Source organism: Pezoporus occidentalis, unplaced genomic scaffold, assembly GCF_034315485.1.
Source record: "Pezoporus occidentalis ecotype Australia unplaced genomic scaffold, CSIRO_AGI_Poc_V1 ctg191, whole genome shotgun sequence".
Taxonomy (NCBI): domain Eukaryota; kingdom Metazoa; phylum Chordata; class Aves; order Psittaciformes; family Psittacidae; genus Pezoporus; species Pezoporus occidentalis.
In genome coordinates, this window is record NW_026913760.1 from 811,345 (window position 1) to 835,140 (window position 23,796).

Genomic DNA, 23,796 nt, shown 5'->3' on the forward strand with positions numbered 1-23,796 from the left:
AACACTTCGAAAGGGGAACTAAGCCCACGGTCCTCAATTCACAATGATGTGCATTGTCAGCCCTGCTGTGCAGATGGAGAACATCAAACAGCCCCTACGTGTGCACACAATTGCACAACGCATGGCACAGCCAGAAACGTGGTTTCCGAGAAGCGTGAACCCTCAAAAATCCACCTTCATCACGTTGGGAAATGATGAGAAGTTGTTAAGAAATATGTCAAAGGTCTGTGCCTTCAGTACCTACAAGCACCCACAGGACCTTCCAGCACCTGCAGCCTGCATGGCATTGCTACTCTATGTACTGCAGGACATTGGTGCAGGAGAACGGAGCAAAATGCAGCTAACAAAGGCTGATACAGAAAGAGGATGAAGCAACCATTTCTTGTGTTACATTTGGAAGAAAAGGGAAGGAAGAACACGCTTGTAACAACCCATACATGTCTACAATGCTCTCGGAGGCCAGAAAGGGCGACAGACATGCGAAGTTTGTGATGATTTCATTAGTCAAACTCAGATGACTGTCGGTGAGCTGCCTAGAACCACACCAAAAATAACTTGGCTGGTGCTTGCTGAGTGAGTTTCAACCACAGCTGAGGTGAAAGCATTTCACTTTGCATCAAACCCTGTATTAAGTGTAGCCAAGGGCTGCTGAGGAGCAGGCAAGTAATAGGTAGAAGGGAAATAACTTTTCCAAGTGCTCCAAATAGGTCTAAAGCAGTGATCTGATGATAGCCTTCAACAGGAACCCAGAAAATAAGGACAAACCACAGGAGATTGGTAGCTGAGGAAAAGCAGGAGCATTAACTTTGGGAATGGGTGAGACAACAGAGGCAAGCACAAGAAAAAGCTTTATGCAAGGAGGAGGTTTTAAAGAGGAATTGCAGAGCTGGTCCAAGGGCCCTGGAAGGCAATAGAAGGTCTTCTGTTGACTTCAATGGGGCTTGGATCAGCAATGGAGATGGAGGGGAAGGGCTGGGGCTGGCACGGAGGGGCAGGTTGTGGGGAGACTGGAACGCAGCCGCGAAGAGATGGAGGAAGCAAGGAGGAGCACAGGGCTGGAGGTGCCAAAGCCCCATGGTTCTGTTTGTGCATCAGAGAAAAACAACCTGGAGGTTGGCTTGGGTGGAAGCTTGGGAGAAGCAAACGAAGGAGGGCGGAGGGCAGGTTACTGTGGGAGCTGAACCAAGAGCCCCACGCTTGGCCTGGTGGGAGCCCCTGAGCCTGCTCCCAGGAGGAAGAGGATGTGGATGCTGAGCTAAGAGGCAGAGCTGCTGAGCTGTTTGTCCCAGGGTCAGATGGGGGGAATGCAGCAGGGAACAAGCAGAGATAGACGGAAGGACTGAGTTATCTCTCTCAGCTGCTTATCTCTGTCTGTAATGGTTCTATGGGTGTCCTTGCATGTACCTAATGAAGCAGGAGGGGAAACCCATGTGGTGTTTACCACTCCCGAAAATCCCTCTTGAGTGCACTAATACCTTTGTAAACCCGGTTCAAAGTGAACCTTAGGACAAGGCAGAAGCAGAGAAGGGCTTCAAATCCTGAGCTCAGCCTACTGCCTAGCACACAACTACCGTTTCACTTCTAACACTCAGCTTAACCTAAGCGTTTGGTCAGAACCTCAGTGTAGGGGTGAATTCCACCCCTTACTGCTTCCTCCTTTCCATTGAGCAGACCCCACTCGAGTCAAACCCGCTGATATCCCAGTTACTGAATGCTGAGGCAATCTTGCCACCCAGTTTTACCCTGCAGCGAGCATCCAAACTGCTCAGGTGAGACAAGGCACAATGGTAAAGGGGTTTCAAGGAGCCAGAAGCAGTTTTCCTGTCAGGTACCCCCCTCTCCACCTCTGCGGGAAGAAGCCACCATTGGATTGTTATGGAATCAAGGGCAGGAACACCAAACACCGCTCAAGTCTCAGATGGGAATTACACCCAATTCCCTTCTGGGTCTACCCAAGACCTTCACCACATCCCATCCTCTTCTTACTGCCAGCTCTCTGTTGGCACGCGGTATCTATTCATAAAGTAACTCTCCTTTCTACACCGTATGAAAGCACAGCTTCATAAGAACATTAGTTTAGGAGATTGGTAGGGTCGGCACACGGCTTTCCAGTGCATCATGCAGAGAGAATGAGCTGAGCTGGATGCCTGGGGAGCAGCCACTCATTTCCAAAGATCAGTTATCTTAATTATCTTTCTCAGATTTAGTCCAAGGCTGCACTGCTCATTTCCATCCATGGAATGTTTCTAATACCAAATCGTCGACCTTTAGACTCAGCTTCATCACATCAGAACTAAAAAGACACAGACAGAGATGACCCAGCTCCTCTCTGATGAAACAAACACCTTGGCGGGGCGATGTCCAACCTCTTCACAAGGATGCTTCATGAGTTCTGTGCCTGAAGTGCTCTTTCCTAACCCGGGATGCATCACGGGTTCCTATGGTATGTGACTTTTCTTACAGAATGCAAGCTCGCTCTGTCTCCAAGCTAAAGTGTCCCAATGGAGCTGCTACCAAAGCCACATTCCAGTCCCAGGAGGGTTAGGCTGCAGCTCTGTCCCGGGAAGGCTCACTTCAAGAGTTACTTATTTAGACATGACTATAATAAATGAATATATAAAGCTGGCATGTGTGTTGCCAAAACAGATTTATATTCACATACTGAAGTATACAGCATGATCCGTTCTAGTGCCATGTACTCTGTAATACCTGCTCTAACATCTAAGAAGTTAAACTATAAAACGGCTCTGCACTGAAAGCTGTGCCCTAAGAAGCACACTGCTATTTCATTACAACAGGCTACGTCCATGAGGTAAGTTTCTAACACAGATTTTCAGAGCATTATTTGACAGATACCACCTTGATTGCTCACTTGTCTGCATCCCCTTTTAGTGAGATGTTATCACATGGACCTCGAGCAAACATTACTAATATAGAAAAGGCAGAGAAGCACCTACTCAGTGTTTACACTGCAAGTATGACTCACAGACACAGATTAAAGGGTCAACAGCAAGAACTGAAACACATCTTGAACACAAACCCTAGGTACCTGTTTTACCCCGAACCTCTTGAAAACCTTCCCATTCCTCGCTTGGCACCCACTGTTTCCACCATAGCTTTTTACCAGGCAGGGTAGAAAAAGGGAACTTTAGGACCCCTCCAACTCCCTCTTTATTTATTGTGCTGGAGACTTTCAGGGAACCTATTTGAAAGGAGTAATCAATCCATCACCACTCGTGTGACATGCACTAACCAGCAGGAACTTCCGCTTGCTGTAACAGTCTGTGACTTGAAAGTTGTGCAACACCTTCAGTAAACACTTCCTCATATAGGAACAAGAATCAAGCTGAACAACTCGCTCCCTCTGCTCTCATTCAGGGCACAAGGGAGGACTGCTCACAGCCTGGGGACCCGGCGCTGCCCTCCACCGCGACCATCGCTGGCCAAGCACACCTGAGATGACTCTCACACCATTTCTTGCTGCTCTTTTGCTACCTTTGCTCCAACAAGGTATGGATTCGATGGTTTGAAACCCTTTACCGGTGGTTGCTATGGATCTTTGCACAGCTTTTATGAATTCATAATGATTAACACATAGATAACGCAGAACAACAGTGGATTAAAGCCATGGGAAGAGCGGTCTGGTCCTGCTGCAGGTCGGGATGGTTGCTTTTTTCTCTCTTTCTATTCAAAGCAATTACCTAGAATTCTTTAGTTAGGGAAGTATTTACTAGGGGAAAAACTGGCCACGGGTTGCCTAAAGACCCAGAACCGGTTAGTTTTGTGAGCCAGTTAGGAAATAACCTCCTCTGTGAGCGAGTGGACAATTTATCCAATTGGAACAACTTACTACACTGGCAGCACTTAGTATTTGTATAGACATTTGCATTGTATATACATTACAGAGGCAAAAGACTTCTGTTTGAATTTGGTTAATGACATTCCCTGAATCCAAACACTTAGTACCCTTATCAGCTCTGTGGTACTTCAGGTTGTGTGTATTCACCTGCCTTACCCTTAACAGCCCGCGCTGTTGTTTCCACGTGCATTGTTCCTTCCAGCTCCTGTCAACAGGGAACAGAGCTTTGCAGAGCCTGGCACGCACGGGTTCCATAGCTATAGGGAGCCCTGGCATTCCTGTACCTTTAGGATCTCATTAGATGCACAGAACATCTGAAGATGGGCACAGGAGGAAAGCTTGGGGTGTTACAGAGCTTGTTTCTTGACAAAACCAAACCTTCATTATCAGGGAAATCCTCACTGATTTTTCTTCCCGGTTGAGGCTCTTGGAAAAGGCCAAACTGATTTGTTCCTTGTGAGCATTTTCCCACCTGTTGTACAAAGCCCAAGGGATTTCTCTCCTCTTTAAAGCCACTGACTCAAGACAATGCCTGAAGCTGGACAAAGACAATAAAGAGTTGGGATCGCTACATAAGGATGTGCTTTAAGCTCATGGAAAGGCTAAGTCTGCAAAGCAAAAGAGGCTTTTATAAGTAAAAATAAATGCTTAAATTATAAAATATACCATTGTAAATCACAGTAACAAACTTGCACTTGGGGCTTGCTAACACTGTTAACAGCAGTGCACTGAGCACTGTACATGTATAGTCATCACTAAGTACTGTGTACTGTACATGTATAGCCACTGTGCACTGAGCACTGTACATGTATAGTCATCACTAAGCACTGTGTACTGTACATGTATAGTCACTGTGCACTGAGCACTGCACATGTATAGTCATCACTAAGCACTGTGTACTGTACATGTATAGTTACTGTGTACTGAGCACTGTACATGTATAGTCATCACTAAGCACTGTGTACTGTACATGTATAGCCACTGTGCACTGAGCACTGTACATGTATAGTCATCACTAAGTACTGTGTACTGTACATGTATAGCCACTGTGCACTGAGCACTGTACATGTATAGTCATCACTAAGCACTGAGCACTGTACGTGTATAGCCACTGTGCACTGAGCACTGTACATGTATAGTTACTGTGTACTGAGCACTGCACATGTATAGTCATCACTAAGCACTGTACATGTATAGTCACTGTGCACTGAGCACTGCACATGTATAGTCACTGTGCACTGAGCACTGTACATGTATAGTCACTGTGCACTGAGCACTGTACATGTATAGTCATCACTAAGCACTGAGCACTGTACATGTATAGTCATCACTAAGCACTGAGTACTGTACATGTATAGCCACTGTGCACTGTGCTCAGCTGATACAAGACAACTTCTTGGGACTTACTCCCATTATACTATCACGCCAACTATCATACTCCAGCACTCAGCTCTGTCAGCATGCAACCAACTTAATTCTGCAATTACTTTTGGAAAGGGCTTAGCAAATAAACCAGTTTGAAGAATTAATCTGTTCATTTCCATGGCACAATTTGCATGAGGATGTGCCCTATTGTTCCAGATACAGGAAATCACAGCAATTGGATGCCCCAGCCCTGTGAAAACCTGACCTTGAGGCAGACAATTAAAACAGGAGGTGCACTCTCCCGTTGTCCTTAGTGCTTTCTTTGGGGTTTTTATAACTACCGGCTCTTGTGCTTAGTGCCAAGTGCTCCAGAATTTGCTAGCTCAGATGAAATGCCCTTTTGTAGGACATTAAAGAGCTTAGGAGGCAGATAGAACTGCTGCTGCCTTGTCAGAGACTAACACATCCCTGTTTTCCCAACTGCTGTACACCAGCTATTACTGATGCTGGGGAAAGAAACCCAAGTGCATTGCATAAAGTGCTTTGAAGCATGGAAACAGCCGGGTATGTCAACATCTGAAACCCACACTGCAACAAACCTCCTTAAGGCCATGTCATTACATGGTGACTGCTCAGCAGAGCAGGCGAGCACGTGCAGAGGACGCATGAGAAACAAGTGGTGCAACAGATGAATGACCATAGAGCCCAAAAGGATCAGTGCTGGCAGACATGGGACACAGTGTTTAAGAAGTTAATCCTGTGCTTGCCTAAATATGCATTTCTTTCTCCCTAGGGAGCACGAGCAAGAAGCTACCTGAAGTTGAGCAATATGAAATAGTTTATCCACGGAAACTGCATACAGTGCACAGAAGAGACGTAGAGAGGAACAAAGAGGTATTCAAAGAGACATCATTTTTCTTGCTGGGAGATGGGGAAGGTTTTCTGCAGTCACAGTGCCCTTGGTTTTCAAGGGTAAGAGGATTTGGAGCCGGACACTTGGTCTTGCAAAAGGAAACGAAAGGGAAGAGCTGGAAGAGTGATCTCATGTTGGGTAAAGCTGGGTCTGTGCTCATGACGTAGAAATGCATTTGCAAAGCTGAGTTTGTTCCTCTAATTAAAGAACACGAAGCCCAGTGACCTCCTGCTTGCTCTGGAACTGCCAGAATACTTATTTTTGGTGGGAAGAGGAGGGAAAGGAGGCAGTTGGCGACTCGGTAACAGCCAGAACTCATAGCAGCCCATATTCTAACCCTTCAATCTGTTTACAGACCAAGTACGATGACACAGTGGAGTATGGAATCAAAGCCAATGGAGAGGAAGTCATACTGCATCTACAAAAGAACAAGTAGGTTCAGTTCAGTGTTTTCCCCAAGCATTATTCCTCACTATCAATGGCTCTGTAGGGCACTGGGGACATAAAGAAACAGCACTTTGGCTCCTGTAAGGCAGAGCTATTTTGGTCAAGGCACCTTTTCAACCCCAAAGTAAGAAGCAGGGGGAGAAAGCATCACATCACTGCTTCGATAACGTGAACAACTACACATGCACGTGATGTTAACCATGATGGAATGACCTGTCTGTATTGCTAACTGTGCTCTCTCATTTATTTCCTAAGTGGCTAAATCCACTGAATGTTTAATGCTCCAATACTATTTCACATGTTTTCCTTGTCTATGGGTTATATTTATTTGCTCTCTGCTGGGAGAAGCTCCAGAGAAGCACAAGATATCCATGCCATGGGGCTGTGCTGGCTCTGTATGCTCAGCAAAAATGGGAAATAGTAATAATAAATTAAAATCCTTAATAGCTCAGCTTCCAGCACTGCCTACATTAACACTAATGATGCTGCTGCTGGAGTAGCCAGATGTACACTGGCATTGACAGAATGCACAGCCATGATTTTCTGCTTGCTGGCTCCACCGTAATACTTAACATGGGATCAAACAAACCTGCTCTAATAGGTGCTTTTCAAATGGCTGTGTAAATACAATAGGACTATAATCAGTTCGTGTTAAATAGACTATAATTAACTGTTTAGCCCTGGTTTAATCTAATCTAAATATTTGGGGTGGGGAGGGAGGGGAATTATATTGTGCTAAATCCCACTCTAAAAAGAAACAGGACTGGGGCAATGTGTGGTAGGTGCCCAAACCAAAGTGAATGGAGACTTGCTTAGCTGGTAGGTTTAGTAGGACTACAGACCTGGCTTAAAGTTAAGCATCTGCTTAGTGCTGTCCTGCACAGGAGCCTGAAAGCCATGGCAAATCACAAAGGGGTCTGCTAACAAGAACCCCAAAGCACCTCTCCCAGTAGAAATAGAGTCATTTATTCTGCAGTCACGTTTCAATTTGATGGTTCAGCAGCACGTATGGGTACAAACAGAGCTTTCTTCAGACAGAGCATCCTTCACTTGGACCTTTGCTATCTGAAATCAGTAGGGGTGAACTGAGCAGCACCACTTCACACGTGGAGCGCTGGAAAAGCCTACAGAAATCCGAGGCCAAAAAAGGATCAATACTGCCTATGTAATTATACATTTACTTTCAGATCTACAAGGAGATAAGTTTATAGCAATGGAGTAAGTAGGCTTTAATTACCTTCTTATTTTAGAGCAGTCCCTTTGTTTGAGTAGGGATCAGGAGCCAGCAGAATTCCCCACCCAGCAGCTTTGCTTCCCTAGTTTTCAATCTAATACTATTAATAATACTCTGAGTAATCATTTGCATTCCCTCCATACTTTGTGTGCTATGTAATTGCCTCATTTCTAGACGACTCCAATTCCTCTTGGGTAATAATGGCACTTGACTCTTTGCAGGCACCTATTGGCTAGAGACTATACTGAAACAGTTTATTCTGATGACGGGCGACAAATAACCACAAGCCCTCAGATGAAGGTAATAATAAAGGTTTCCTTCCCTCATATTTGCAAGTCTTGAGGAGGTCAAGGTGAGATCCATGGGTCCACAATAACGGGTCAGTAACAGCAGATACGAGACAAGATTTTAAAGCAAGGTTTAAGCACTGCAGTTCAGGCTGCCTCTGAAGGGACAGGGGAGAGGCAGCGTGTGACCGGCAGAGCTACACTGACTTATACCTGTTGCCAACCAGACACGCAGTCTGCCTTTCGAAAGTGAACCACCGTTTACTTAACGGCCGATGAACACGTTTGTTGAGCCAAATCTCTCTCTTTTGTCTGAAAAGGGAGTGGAGCCAAGGTCATTCCACTGCTTCCCACCTCCTGCCTGCTTACTCTGCACAGCTCCGTGACTTGCTTCCCCCCCCAACCTCAGTGAGAGCATCGATCCCGATTAAGACATCTCCTCATGGTTCCTGTTGGCACCCACGCTCCCCACAAACGCGCTGCAGGTCACCCCAGGTGCTTTCTCTGAGCCATGACAAATGAGGCATTCAGATGCAGACACAAAGGAAGCCACTGTACTCGTTCTGTCTCAACCTACCGTGCACTCGTGGGGCTGATCTTCAACAAAGCTCTCACCCGAAGCTCTTTGTCCAATGATGTCCAACGTGTTTCAACACATGATTTGGAATACAAAGCCCACTATTCTTTGTCACGGAGTGATCAGCAGGAACAGGAGGATCCTGAGTGAAATAAATGTGCATAAAGAACGGTGGTCGGGGGGGGTTTGGTGGGAAAAAGATGCCATATCTGATCGCTCCAATTACTTTCACCCCCCGAATGGATCCTGTGAAAAGCAAACAGCACCTATTCTGCATGGACCTCAATTCATAGTTGTTGTAGCTTGTAGCTAGTGTGGTTTGGCATCTGTCAAAGTGGGCTGTGTCTCATTGACTGCAATGAACTGGCCCAAAACAAATCACTTCAATCTATCTTTTCCTTCTAAACAGGATCACTGTTATTATGAAGGTTACATTCAGAATGATGCTGAGTCCATAGCGAGCATCAGTGCTTGCAAGGGCCTAAGGTAAGACGGAGGTTTAATTCCCAATAATGGCAGAACGTGCATTCTCTAGGAAGATAATTTTCCAATATAAAAAGGATGAGGATGTCTGGAAGAAAAGGGTGCCTATAAGGAGAAAAGGGTGAAAAATTTGCCTTTCTCAACTTCCAGAGTTTCTAGATTTGAAGCTGAAGAAACATCTATAACAATACATTTAGATAACAAATTCCACATTAGATCAGGATGCACAGCACTCGGTGATGCTCACGCTTAACACTTGGGTTGATGCTTCTGAGCTGTAGACGCTCCACTGACACCTCAAGAGAAGGCTACATCATTTTCAGTGCCACAGCAGTTACAGGGTGAGGAAGCTCAGGCTTTTGTATGAAAAGCTCAGTTAGAAGAATCCGCTCCGTTCTAATCCCTGAAGACGCAGCCGTGCAATACAAAAAGGGAAGAGGAAGGCTCTCGAGTCTGAGAAGCCGCAGCAGAACGTTTCCCCCGTGGTTAGTGGCACGTGGCCAAACCCCAGACTGTCTCTGACCAATTCTTGCCTATCTTGTGGCATTTACGTGTGAACACAGAGCACTCATTTTGACATCTGTTCCTCAAAATGATTCAGAACTCTTAATACCTTTCAATACTGCAGCTTTTCCTTTTGGTTTGAGATTGAAATTCACCTTTGAATGCCCCACTCAAGTGAAATTCACTTGTCGGTCACATCTGCTAAGCACAAAAGCCCCAGACATAATGGAATTAATTGCTAAACCGGTTTATTTTTGACTGATGGTCTCAGAGATTCACTGAGCAGCCAAATCTTCCAATTGACTCAGCAGCTTTGATTTCTGCTTTTAAACTGCTGTACGCTCTGTCTGCACGCTGCCAAACCATTCCAGTGTGGCAGTGTGGGCAGTGGTGCCTATGCCTGGGCTAAATGCTGCTAGGGATAACGTTGCTGTCTTGATTCAGCCCTATGGATTCAAAAGGTGACGCTTTAACTCCTTTTCTTAGTGGCTATTTTGAGACCCGCGGTCAGAAGTACCTCATTGAACCCTTGGGAGCCTCAGACAGCGATGAACACGCAGTCTACAAGTATGAGAAACTCAAACAGGAGTCCATCAAAACCTGTGGTCTGGTCAATAATACCTGGGAAGAAGACTCAAATGACCCCACTGGTGACATCTTCAAATCCAGCAACAGCCCAGAAGTAAGTCCTTAGAGTCGAGCAACAGTCCCATAAGTACAGGCCTATCTTTTTAGCCTATCTTTCCTAATCTCAAACATTTTAATACCCAGCCTACCTTTCATCATTTCCAAACAAAGCAGTCCCATTCTAAATGGCCTGGCTAAAGAAATACCCTCATAACGAGGTGATGTGTAAGGTCCCTTCCAACCCAGACCGTTCTATGATTCAAGGCTTGAAATGGCAAAGGTTGAGACTGCAACAGGTCTCAGAAGCCATCAAAATGTCTCTTTTCCCTAGATGAAAGCATACCTGAAAGCAAAAAAGTATCTGGAAGTCTACATAGTTGCAGACAACAGTTTGGTGAGTACTGAAACAAGTTGTCCTCTTCTGCATCCTACTCATAGGCACACATTCGAAAAGGGCCTGATCTCAAACCACGTTGCCTGATAGAACCCTGCATTGGAAAGATGGCAGCAAGCAGAGCAGCCATGGGGGGGTTGCAAGGCAATCTTCAGTGGGCTATTCTGAGTCATCATTTTTTACCTCTCCTTTCCTAACACACTCCCATTTCTTTTCAGTATGAGAAGTATGAGAAAAACGTGAAAACTATAAGGCAAAGGATCTTTGGAATGGTCAATTACATCAACACGGTAAGAGCAAGATGAGACTAAAACCCAAGTCACTGAAGAGCTCCTTTGCTTTTGCCTCCTGAATTTCCATTGTTACAAGAAAGAAAACTGAACTGAAAATTATCATTTCTGAAACAAATTTAAAACACATTCACATCATCCTGCCCTTTGCCTTCACATACGAGATTTTGATAGAGATTTATACCGTATTTTCTTTACCCTTGTGTAGAAGGATTGAAATCCATCAAGAATTAAGTGATTCCTGATTTCTTCCAAAATATTGCTGGAATTCCCAAGTATTTTAAAGCCACTTTTGTAGTTGCTTTAAAGGGGGGGGGGAGGGAATAAGTTTTCATGCTCTGTTTCTTGAGGGTTTTTTTGCAACTTTAAAGCATGGAAAAGCTGAAACCGGGCCTGGAGTGGACTCTGTTTCAAGTGAGAAATGGAACCAACTACCAGGGTCAGTGTTTGTTTCAGAGGTCTTTGTAACATCCTTCATCCTTCGCTGTTCCTTGGCGGCAGGTTTATAAGGCCATTAACATCTACGTGGCTTTAATCGGCCTGGAAATCTGGACAGACGCTGACAAATGCCTCCTGAGCCACGCTGCAGGGTTCACCCTGGACAGTTTCTCCAAGTGGAGGCTCTCAGACTTGCTGAAGAGGAAAAGGAACGACAACGCTCAGCTGATCACGTGCGTTTCGGTCCGCTTCCCATTCGCATTCCCAATCCATAGAGTACCAGGCTGTACTAATCCCAAGGCAAAAGAAAGAAATGCACGCTCCCTTTCCTTACCTTTATTTACCTCCCGGAGCACAGTCACCAGCTAGGACACAGAATCCCCCTTTTCTATGTGAATCCCTTGTGCTCCACCTCAGTCTCTCCTTCTCCCTGCTCTGGCACAGCCAAGTGCCCTGAAGACTGCAGCGTGGTCTAACACCTCCAGAGCTATGACATGGAGTTTAGCAGTGGGGAAACGCACATGGGCAAACTAAACCAGCACTCACTTGGCTCTCCTGGCTCACGTTCAGTGGCCCTGCTTCATCCGAGCACTTTGCTGCATCTAGAGCACTTCATCAAGCTCTTTACACTCAAAGAGATGCCTGAAGTCCGATAACTGTGACATACTTCAAGAACTAAAATGAAAGGAGTATTCCATTCTGTTCGATTTGCAGTGATTTTAAACACATCCTCAACTATTGTGTTAAATCAGGACGCAAACCAGAGCTGGAAATGAGAGTATGCTTAAAGCCTTCAGCCTGGTTGCAGTAAAGCCAGCTTGACTTCAGAGCTGCTCCCTGCTCACAGCGTTGCATTTCACTCTTTCTTCTTCCTTACAGAGGCTATGACTTTGAGGGGACAACGATTGGATTAGCCTTTCTCAAATCCATCTGCAGTGATACATATTCTGCAGGTATTATTCAGGTCTGATTTCTTTTTGTTTATATTATCCTTAAAGGTTTTCCTGCTCAACCAGCAAAGAATGCTCACGGGCAGCGGGGTGCGCAGCACCTCCAGCCTGTGCCATCGTTTTAGTAGACTGTAGAAATTCACAGTCAGATTTGAGCTGAAATTAGGTGGATTTTGGAGGAAATCGTTTATCCAAAAGAGGATAAAGGAAGCACACACAAAGCACAGCGTGGGTGTGTTATCTAAATGCCAACATCTATCTTACACACTTGTATTTGGAGTACCCGGCTCCATTAGAGTTAGAAGACAGAAATAAGCGGATTTGTGACTCTACCTTAAGGTTCCCTGTTTCAAATGGGAAATCAGTTCTGTCGTATTTAATACCATCAGTTTAGCCACTGAATTTCAGCTGATGGAACTGCTGCATGTGAACTTCAGCCTGAACAGGAACACAGATCCCAGACTTTACCAACAGCACTGGGAGCTCAACTGCTGTACCCAGCTTCAGAGGCTGGGCCTGGTGCTAAGAGGAATTACCCACAAGAAATCCCAGCTTTCCCTCACCATTAGGAAACCATAGGATGAACATAAAACCAGAACACTTCTCAGGGTGCAGGGATGCATCTGAGAGCAGAATGATTTGCAGTGCTACGCTGGAAAGGTATGGCCAGGATAACGTCATGTGCTTTATGCATTTCCACCGTCACCTGGGTTTATATGCCTGGATTTCACTCAAAAGAGGAGGACTTTTCCTTTCCTCCTTCCAAGTGGCACAAAATGCCAAGCTAAGAGCAAAGATGAAGCATGGCATCTGCCTTTCCTTACCTTGCATGCACAGCACTGTACACCATAGTTACCTTGGTGTAATGAGTAATAATTATATCGCACCCACATAATTACCCTAAGCACAGGGGCATCTATCCAGAAAGATGAAGGGTTTCAGATGTTCACTTCCCCTTAACACTGTTACTTGGCAGCTTAACTTCCTCCTGTTAATTTAAACACTAATTACACCAATTTACTCATGCTTGTTAGTGGTATCATCTCAGTGCTATTACAACATAGTAGAGCATAAAGCGTGGAGTAGAGGCATTCACGGGTTGAACACATCAATCCTTACGTAGCAGCGAGTATAGCCGCACTCGAATTGCCCTCTTTCTTAGCCACACGGCTGCTCAGATGCTCCTACTTGCTCTACAACGCCCACAGAAACAATGCTTTGCTCTTTTCCCTCCAGGACCACAACAGAAATGAAATCGCAGTTGCAGCTACCATGGCCCACGAGATGGGCCACAACCTCGGCATGAGCCACGACACCAAAGCCTGCACGTGCAGCGCCGAAGTTTGCATCATGACAGACACTGTCAGGTAGGAGGCAGGATGGAAAGGTGAAGGGGCCAACACATGGGGCGGTCCATGGCGGGCTCTGGACAAGCTGCCAGGTTCCAAATGGACTGGTAATTATTGATTGTTAATGGATGATTCCATTCAAATTATACGGAGAGAAAAATGAAGACATTCCAGGCCCTTGTAAGGTATTGCAGGCAGATACAGGCCCTCCAAAAAACCCCAAACCCAACCCAAACCCAACTTCAGTCACTTTTGGGTGACATTAGCTTTGCACATGAGGTGGAGGCCTTCACCTCAAACCATACACCCTTCCTCCCTTACAATGAGGGCAGCACATACCAACAGTGGGATCTCGGGACAGAGCTTCCCCAGGATTAACCTACAGTATGTTTTACATTCTCAACCCTGATGACTCTTAGGAAAACCACATCAGGTGTTTGTACCTGCAATAAACACCCATTAGAGAGGAATTCAGCTCAATTTTCACCTCTGGTTGAACATCCCGAGCCGCTGCTGGGTGTCCGAATGGAAAACTCCTAATGCACGAAGCATCCACGCACAGTCTGTATAGACCAGGCTTAAATCTTTACACTTATAACATGCAGTCTTTACATGCAGTACATTAACTACTTCTGATCTGCTTGTTCCCACTTTTCTTTCCGCATAGAAGGTAGCCATTGTACTTATCAATATATATATATAAATGGTTGCACTCAAAGGGGATGGTCACTTGTTGAACTTCTCTTGTAAGGAGTATTGCTTGCCCTTGCCTACAGCCACCCTAACATAAACCCTTCTGCCTTCTCAATACAGTTCCATCATCCCCAAGAAATTCAGCTCTTGCAGCCTCCAAAGTTTTGAGAAATACATGCTGAGTGACATGCCCAAATGCTTAACTGACATCCCGGATAAAAACAGCATCATAGCACCTCCATCCTGTGGGAATGGCTTTGTGGAGAAGGGAGAGGAATGCGACTGTGGCACTCCTGAGGTATCTGCCTAAACGGGAACAAAACAATACTTGGAAGGGGCAAAGAGCTTTATTCAGGCTGTTTAGGAGCTGGTTTCTGGTACTCTCTTGCTAGGCGAGAGCATAGTTTGTTGTGCTGCATTGGGTAAATGGCCTCAAGTTGCACCATGGGAAGTTTAGCATGGATATTAGAGAAAGCTTCTTCACCCAAAGGGGTCAGGCATTGGAACAGGCTGCCCAGGGCAGTGATGGAGTCACCATCCCTAAGACCTGGGGATGTGGTGCCTGGCAGTGCTGGGTTAACGGTTGGACTCGAGGATCTTAAAGGTCTTTTCCAACCTACATGATTCTATAAGAGAGGAACTGAGAGTGAGGAAAAGCCACACATACGAAACTGTCTGGGTGGAAATAAGCAAGTTCCCTGCACGGCTTCCATCTGCACTTGCACAACCCAGCGCACTCGGTATCCTTTATGTGCTCGCCCACAGCGACTGGCTTGGCTTCCAGTGAACATGGTTCCCAGGAAAGCCAAGGGCAAGCCCAATGCATCCCTCCCTCCCTCCCTCAGTAACCAAGCACAGGGTGGGCCATTGGGAAAGCAGTGTGGAGAGAACCCAGAAGCGCAGAGCTCTGACTGCTGATTCTGCCGCAGGAGTGCACCAATGAGTGCTGCGAGCCCGAGTCATGCAAACTGACTGCAGGTTCCACGTGTGCACATGGAGAGTGCTGTGAAAACTGCCAGGTAAGGCTCCTCCCCAGCTCCACCTTCCCACGGTTTCAAGGGTACAGCGCTTTTCCCCCCTGGGAAAGCAGTAATGCACCTCTTAAAAGAGCCAATCCCCTTTAATTGTGATTACTGACCCAGCCCTGTAATCAAAGAGCACTTTGTCCATCCCACACCACACCACAGCTACCAACTCACCCCATCTCCCGGCACCCTGGAGAAAGGAGCGGTTTCATTACCCAATTACTCCTGGAAAGAAAAGCCGGGGCACAACCAGGCAAAAACCTTGTCTTTAAATTAGACCCAGCTCCTCATGCACCTTGCGCAGCGAGGCTGAGCTTTGTCTCCCCTAATTTAACCTCTGGTTCAGTGGGCTCTTTAAACAGCACACAGGAGCATGTGTTCAAGTGAGGCACTGCTTCCCCCTCCTTGCAGTACAAGCAGTCGGGAGCTGTGTGCAGAGCAGTTAAGCACGACTGTGACCTGGCCGAGATGTGCACTGGCTTCTCTGAGCACTGCCCAGCGGATCGATTCCGCGTGAACGGGCATCCCTGCAACTACGGCGAGGGCTACTGCTACATGGGACACTGTCCCACCCGGGAGAACCAGTGCAAAGCTGCTTTTGGAGCACGTGAGTACAACCCGGGACTGGGAAAATCCGTCTGCATCGGTCAAAGGAGGGATAAAGGGAAAGGCTTTGTCTGCAGGCAAACCAAAGGCCTTTTGCAAAGCATCTTTATGCTTTAGATAGAGCATATACGTTACTTATGCTTTATATTGTGTGTATGATTTCTAGGTTGTAGCATCTACTCAGTTGTTATTTTTATATGCAATCCTAAGTGGTTATAACCACTGAGCAGGAGCGCAGAGCATACAATGCCAACTGTTTCTAGAGAAATGGGAAGTGGGAAGTGTATTCCTCTTTCACACAATGCTTTTAAGGGAACTTCGGAGTGGAGCTGGCTCTTGCTTGTTAGGAAGAGGAAACGCCTGTATTTTAAAGTCCAAATTCGGCATGCCTTGATGCTTCTGAAGGTGTGTGGTGGCTTATCCCCTTCCCAGTCCTAAACCGCCTCCAGTCCTCGCTACGTCCCCTCTCTTAGGAGAGGTCTGTTGGTCCATAGGGAGAACACACAGGGCAGGTTCTGCTTGGTGCATACAGCAACACTGCAGAATTAATGCATGAAGGGCCAGAGGGTCATTAGGCCCATGGGTACCGTCACTGGGAAAGGCTATTTCCTACCCAGGTAAAGGAAGCTGACTGCTGTGAGGTCTCACAGGCAGAGAACCCAAACTAACCCCACTGAACTCTCCTCTATCACAGAGGCCACGGAAGGCGCAGCCTCCTGTTACCGGATGAACGAGAAAGGGGTATATTATGGATACTGCAGGAAAGAAAAAGGCAGTCACGTCCCGTGTGAAAAAAGGTAAGCACTGTGTTATGGAATCTGCTGGGATCCGGGAGGAGACCGTTCCCATTGCGGTTAAGAGACGGAAGCAGAGCGCGCTGCTTTAGGCAGCACCGATGTGTCCCCTCTGGGTCAGTCTGAATGACGTGGTAAAGCCAGTCCTATGAAAATTGGTTTCCAAATCATGAGATCAGCCTGAGAAAGAGCTAGAGCTCTTATGTATGTGTATCCTATAGCAATATATCTCATATGTATGTGTATCCTCTAGGGATGTATCCTACATGTATGTGTATCCTATAGGGATGTATCCTACATGTACGTGTATCCTATAGGGATGTATCCTACATGTATGAGTACATACAGATGTGCAAGCCTGCGTGCGTGTGCATGCATGTGCAGTTAAGTACAGGGAAGGGATTTCTGGACAGGGAACCTGGACCTCAGGTGAACCTCTGAAGTTGAGGACCGTTAAATACTCATTTCTGCAACCCATTTGGGCTCCCTCATAAGCTCCAGAGGAAGCAGGAACCTGCCACCTTCTGCTCACAAACCAACCTGGGAACACCCGAAACCAAAACCCCTTTCTCAGGAGTTCCAGCACACAACAAATTCCGGCTGGGGGAGAGCCCAGCTCCAATAGTCCTGCGGTGCCGTGCCGCTGTTCCATAGCAGCTCTTGATCTCCTTCCAGAGATATAATGTGTGGGAAGCTGTTCTGCACTGGGGGGAACGAGATGCCCCAGGATGGGAGCCTGGTGACTTTTGAGTCCTGCAAAGCAAGTTTCCCTCGAAATGGAGGAGCAGACCCAGGGATGGTTCTCAATGGAACCAAGTGCGGGAACGGGATGGTCAGTAGAAACCAGCTTTCCTCCTTACTGTGTCCCCTCTTTCAATGCTGCTTACATCCTCAGCCCTCTTAGCAGACAAGGGAGATTTTAACCTGGGAAGACTGAAGTGGACCCTAAAGTTCTGCTGATCCGATTTGCCAGATCTTCTGCCTTACATCTCTCACAAACCAGCAGCAAAGCAAACAGCCTCTTCCCCATTGCCTTACGCTTGACTGCCGTCTTACCTTATTACTGACAAAAACACACATGGCAACAGGAACAAACCCTTTTACGAAGGTTAAAAGATCATACTTGTATTATGCTTTTCATTCTTTCCATAATAGATGTCCTAGGCATCACCGAGGGCTATTCTAATTTCCTTTGCTATATATTTCTACTGGGAGGGGAGGGCAGGGTGAAGGATGGAAGAGGAGTGGAAAGCAGCGATATCTGGACATCTTTGTCACTCCCCTTTGCTATAAAAGGCCCAAAGGTCAAGTGAAAAATCACATCCACGTCTCAAACTCCTAATGTAGGTTTTAGTGACTCGCAGACCTGCTTCTATGCTTCCTTTTACTCCCCATCACTCTACGCAATGAAGTGCAAGCCCTGCCTGTTCTGAAAGCCATAAATCACTTTGTTACCATTTGCTCTGTGCATTTCAGGTGTGCAGCAATGGAGAATGTGTCTACATTGAAGATGTCTTTAGATCAACCAACTGCTCTGCCAAGTGTACCGGACATGCTGTAAGATACCAGTGTTTGTTGCTATTAACTTAGAATACCCAAGAAAATCAAGCATATCAGCTACAGAACTTACTGATGACTGTATTTAGATCACTGGGATAGGGATTTGCAAAGGTTGTGGAGTCAGAAGCTTTCTGTATCCTTATGAAAGCAAATCTAATCCGATAGAGCATCAATGCTTTTGCTAAGTTGATAACAAGAGATGGACACAGATTCTGTGCCTGGCCCTCCCTCTGAGCCACAGAATCACAGCTATTCTCTTGCAGGTCATCTTCTGGTTTAGGAAGAAAACTGTGCTCATCCCATTTGAACATACAGAGACCTACAGGTGCAACTGCTGCTTTGTGCCTTGCACTGCAGCTTTTACTGCAGAAACACCTGCAAAAGGCACAAGGTAGCAGACAGCCAGGCCTGCCCTTTACTGCACAAACCCACTGTTCTCTATGCTAAATCTTAGTGCAAGTAAAACGAGAGAGTTGCCAGACTTAGCTTCAACAACCCTACCAGGAGCCACTGAGAGCTTCACTCATATGAAGTGATCTGTGCTCCCCCAGGTGTGTGACCACGAGCTGCAATGCCAGTGCGAGGAGGGATGGGCACCACCAACCTGCGGCAGCTCCTCAGCTGTTACCAGTAAGTGAAGTGGGACCCAGACCTGGTGACGAACATCACTCTGCCACCCAATGCGATGGGAAAACTCTTAGCAATAGCGGATCCTTTAAGGAACAGCAACCTGTGTTTTCTCTCCCTGGCAGGCTTCGCTATAGTCGCTGGTGTGCTGGCTGTCCTCGCTGTCACAGCAGCAGCGGCAGTGCTCCTTATCCGCTCCCGAGTGCTCAAGAAGAGGTAAAAAGCTAACCCCTATTGAGTCAAACCCCCCCACACACACAGCCAAAACCTAAAGCCAAGCAACTCCTGGACAGGTTTTAAGCAAAGCTTTCCAAAGGGAGTAGAGGGAATTGGGCACTGGAAAGCCAAGGAAGTTGGTCCATGACAGAAATCCCATTGCTGGGAGAGAACTGAAGCCTTGAAACTGTAGCTCTCAAGATTAATCCTAAATAATCAAAGTAAGGGGAAGAAAGGACGTGGCTCCATAACACACCACTGGGAATAAGGCAGGCATTCAAGTTCTTTTCGCTTCAGTCAGGTGAAGATTCACAGTTATATGGAATCTTTGTCTAGCTGCCAGACCAGAAGGGGACCTGGAGCCACGAACCAAGTCTTTGTGGATCAAGAACAAAGACACAGAGAACACCCTGTCCTGCCAGTACCTGCCCAGAAGGTAAGGGCTGGGTCAGCTCTGGTCCCTATGGATTGTAATGGAGGGGTTGGAACATCAGAAATCATCGATCAAAGCGTGCTACACTTCAAGCAGGGTTTCAAACCCCTTGTCTGGGGCTGAGAGGGCAGTGCTGTGAATCCCAGCATGGGGAAAGCACATGGCCCTAGGTCCCAGAGTAATCTGTGTGCAGTAAAGCAAAGATAATCATAGAATCACAGAATAGTTCGGGTTGGAAGGGACCTGAAGATCATCCAGTTCCAACCCCCTGCCATGGGCACGGACACCTCACACTGAACCATCTCACCCAAGGCTTCGTCCAACCTGGCCTTGAACACTGCCAGGGATGGAGCATTCACAACCTCCCTGGGCAACCCATTCCAGTGCCTCACCACCCTAACAGGAAAGAATTTCCTCCTTATATCCAATCTAAACTTCCCCTGTTTCAGTTTGAACCCGTTACCCCTTGTCCTATCACTGCAGTCCCCAATGAAGAGTCCCTCCCCAGCATCCCTATAGGCCCCCTTCAGATACTGGAAGCTGCTCTGAGGTCTCCACGCAGCTTCTCTTCTCCAGGCTGAACAGCCCCAACTTTCTCAGCCTGTCTTCTTGAACCAGACAAAGGCTCCATCAGGTGTAACTGTTCCCTGTTTTCAGATGAACGACAAGAAACTTCTCCTCCCTGTACCTCCGCTGCAGGAGAACAAACCACAGCTCCACAGTGTAAGTCCTTCCCAGCCATGCCTTTGCTTCCACACCGTGGTTGGGGAAGGCAGCACCCACCGGGTCGTGCCATGGTGGAGAACCCCAGCCTCAAAGGCTAAAGAAATCCCTGCACTGCCAGTAAGGCCCTGAGTGCTTTCCCAGGGCCAGATAGCAGAAAGTATCCCTGCTTCCGAAAAGAATGCATCCTTTTATCCCTATTAATGCTCTTTTCACACAGAACACAAGCCTGCACGTTCCCATGGGAACATGCAGATGCATACCTTCACAGTATGTATATAGGGTCAATATATCCTGTATTCTCTGTCTTCACAGCCTGCCATAAGGCCAAGAGGGCCCCCACCTCCTGTTCCTTCTACCAAGCCAGCCCCTTCTCACACAGAAGCGACCTTTGTGAGTATAACCCTGTAACTTCACACACCTTCCACCAAGCTGCAAAGGGCCATCAGGTGTCAATTGGGATTTTCAGTTTCTGACTCTCATTAAACCCCCATAACTCACAGACATCCAAACCACACAGCCTTTAGGGTAGGAGCCCCCTTTTGTGCCACGTAATCCTAAACTGCACAAGAGGCTCTTAATCCGTGCCAGGGGGTCCTGTAACCCAGCCCCAGAACATCTCACAAGCAATAGTGCATGGAGTCCAAACCAACAGGGATCTCAGGTGGAAACACGATGCAAATGATGAGCATCTTTGCTACTGCAGATGTCTGCAACGGCCCCTGTCTTGCAGTTGTTCTCTAAAGGTGCCACCTGTGAGGGGATCTCCATCAATGTACATATATATATATTGAATTCTCACAAATACTTGGAATACAAACATTTGCCATTAATAAACCCAAAGCATCCTATTTAAATGAAAACTCCTCCCTCGAATATCTACCATCTTGTAATTTAAGCCCCATGCCCATCTGACACAAGGGTACAGAAACCATCTTCAGACCAGAAATGTAACTGCAGGCTGCTGCCTGCCTAAAGAACGATGGATCAGGACTAAACATCACATATCAGCTGCATTCTGAAGACATTTCAATCCCCCTGTCTTCGGAGATGCTCTCCCCAGCACGCACCTTGACCACGTAACCAGCTTTAACTTCCCATGCAGATGACTCTAAACACTGAGAACAGCTCCGTGGTCTTCTGAAACAGGAGCCCCATACCCATTGTGCATTATGGGTGACATCTTGCACGTGGACGGATTAACCTAATCCACCCATAGCTTTTCCACTAGGAAAATGCTGTAGGAAATACATGAGAAGAGTAGGAGCAGCTGAAGTCTGGGGAGGTTCTGCAGCTGCTCAGGCAGGGAGCCTAATGACATTAAAACTTCATTTCTGTTCAGGCACCAGAGAGAAAGCCAGCTCATCTTCCAGTCCCCAAAGGCAAACCTCCACCTCCACCTCCACCAAAGGTAACCTGAGCTCAAATGCGACCATTCGGGATGTAATTCATTGAAAGAGCACCAAGCACGCTGTGATTTAACTCCTTCCTTTCCCATGTAGGCTTTAAAACCTCCAATGAACCCCAGGGTATGAAGCTTCTGAAGCTGGGCTGATCGAGATACCTGAAATCCTCAGGGACAAGTTGTTTGCCCCTTGATTCCTCCACTTCTGCAAAGACAACCAAGAATGCCTTCCTGTGCTCTTTAACACAAGAACAGCTTGGAAAGAACAGGCCTGGTGTGCAAAGGGCAAGGAACTCTTTGGTGATGACACCAAACTACTGTCCAAAAGCAAACAGAAGCAGAATCGCTGCTTGCACTGAGGGGTAGACTGGGAGTAAGCTGTGAAAGCTGCTCAGCACATCCTAACTCCTAGGCCACCGCTGCAAGAGGTGGCTGCACTGGGATGCTCTGCAGCCACACAGCTTTCCTGGGTACAGACCTGAGATCCTCAGGGAAGCAGAGATTCAGGCTTGTGAACTCCATTTCTGGATCTCTGCAGCCCCCTCTTCAACATCAGCCAGGCCTTGTCCTTCGAGTGCAAGTTCTGGGAACAGGAAAATCCTTCTTGCTCTCACTGGAGAACAGTTTGTGTCCTCAAACCTGAACCTGCCTCGCAATAATGAGATTATGCACTGGAAACGCACTGAGTCTGGAAAGATCCTTTTGGACAGAATTCTCTCACTAATCCCATAGGTTTCCTGTGACAGAAGACTCCCCTGTGGAGCAGGGAGAGCCGGAGACGTGCTCCAAAGCAAAGCATGCAGGAGCCAAACCACTTGTTGCTTGCAAGTGCTCCCAGCTGTGCTGGGTGAAGAAGAGCTCCAGCTGCCACCACCACACTTGGACAGGAGGGTTTAGAAAGGCAGAGTCAACAAACTCCATCACGGAGTTCATTTGCCCCATGGCTCCAGAGACATCCAAGTATTTCTCCCTTCCAGGATACACACACCTTGGTGTTCTCATCTAACTGCTCTTGCGCCAGCAGGTGTTATTGTAAAGACACTAATGAGAACCAGGCTGGGCACGGGGGGTGTTATTATGGGACAGCATCACAGCATGAGGCGTTGCGTGATGGTTTATGTCTGAGGGGTTCTTCACTCCTTCACGCCTCTTGGCATCAGCACTGTTGACACTATTGGTCTGCTGGCGTAGATGTGCATGATACTGTTGGCATTGATGCTAATGATGCTGCGAGGGTGCTGGCACTGATGCTGTTGTTACCCTTGGCACTGATGATATTCATCAGTGGTTGGCATCAAGAGTTTCAAGTTTAAGCACACAGAAGTGTGTTTCAAGGAATAAAAATTTTACCAGAAAATAAAGAAAAAGAAATAAAAGAGGGAAACAAAACTGCCCTGGACCAAAAGCACTCCAGATTTTACAGACAGTCCAGTTTGAACTGGATTTGAGTTTGGATCAGGATCAAAATCCAAACACGGATCCAAACCAATTACAGGGTGGCTCAGGAAGGCAGTTTCCAGCCCTTGGGCACAGGGGCTTTGCTGGAGAAGATCACTTTGGCTTCCAAACCAGCGCTGGGGCCCTGGGCCAGCACTGTGCACACCAACCCCAACCTCTGCCTGGTTCTCACCAGGGTCTACCAGAGCCCAGTCCATGGAGGACCTGACACCTTCTACAGGTTCACAACCCAGCTCTCACCTGCTGAAACCCTGATCCACATCACCTTGCACAGTTACGTGTCCAATGCAGAGCCCTGCCCTGTACAGTGACCCTCCTGCAGCCACACGCTGCAGATCCATCGTCTCCGATACCAAAATGCATATTAAAACCCCCAATTTCTTCTTCTGGGCTTGCTTTGGGGTTGCCAATCAAGTACTTTATGTGCTGCAAAACACTGATGCGATGAAATTACAGCTTGAAGAGTGAGGTGGGTCTCTGTGGTTTAGGATAGATTGCATTGGAAGAGTATAGCTTTCTTCCCCATTAGAGAAACGCTT

At 46.9% G+C, this 23,796-nt stretch overlaps 1 protein-coding gene and 1 long non-coding RNA gene across 2 annotated transcripts in view; one reads left to right on the forward strand and one right to left on the reverse strand.

Annotated features, from left to right (window-relative positions):
* LOC134162783 (uncharacterized) overlaps positions 1-3,250 on the reverse strand; it is a 36,109-nt gene extending 32,859 nt beyond the window's left edge. Inside the window, exon 1 of the long non-coding RNA XR_009964447.1 lies at positions 3,050-3,250. This is a non-coding gene — a long non-coding RNA (uncharacterized LOC134162783). The remainder of the gene's footprint in view (positions 1-3,049) is intronic.
* Positions 3,251-3,333: 83 nt separating this feature from the next.
* On the forward strand, positions 3,334-23,166 carry LOC134162781 (zinc metalloproteinase-disintegrin-like NaMP). The gene is made up of 24 exons (XM_062617011.1): positions 3,334-3,510; positions 6,018-6,118; positions 6,493-6,569; positions 8,040-8,118; positions 9,092-9,168; positions 10,156-10,351; positions 10,628-10,690; positions 10,909-10,980; positions 11,482-11,651; positions 12,298-12,382; positions 13,605-13,735; positions 14,531-14,708; positions 15,340-15,429; positions 15,847-16,042; positions 16,736-16,838; positions 17,511-17,667; positions 18,312-18,392; positions 18,947-19,025; positions 19,148-19,238; positions 19,575-19,674; positions 20,329-20,394; positions 20,710-20,787; positions 21,737-21,805; positions 21,897-23,166. Exons 1-24 carry the CDS (start codon positions 3,459-3,461, stop codon positions 21,927-21,929), a joined length of 2,424 nt encoding a protein of 807 aa, XP_062472995.1. The 5' UTR covers positions 3,334-3,458; the 3' UTR covers positions 21,930-23,166.
* Positions 23,167-23,796: the final 630 nt, after the last annotated feature.

Excerpts from the sequence above, each read along its gene's own strand:
- LOC134162781 (XM_062617011.1), top strand. The coding sequence starts at position 3,459 with ATGACTCTCACACCATTTCTTGCTGCTCTTTTGCTACCTTTGCTCCAA. Across the intron at positions 16,839-17,510 it reads CACGTCCCGTGTGAAAAAAG|AGATATAATGTGTGGGAAGC; the intron begins GTAAGCACTGTG and ends ATCTCCTTCCAG. Across the intron at positions 18,393-18,946 it reads CCAAGTGTACCGGACATGCT|GTGTGTGACCACGAGCTGCA; the intron begins GTAAGATACCAG and ends GTGCTCCCCCAG.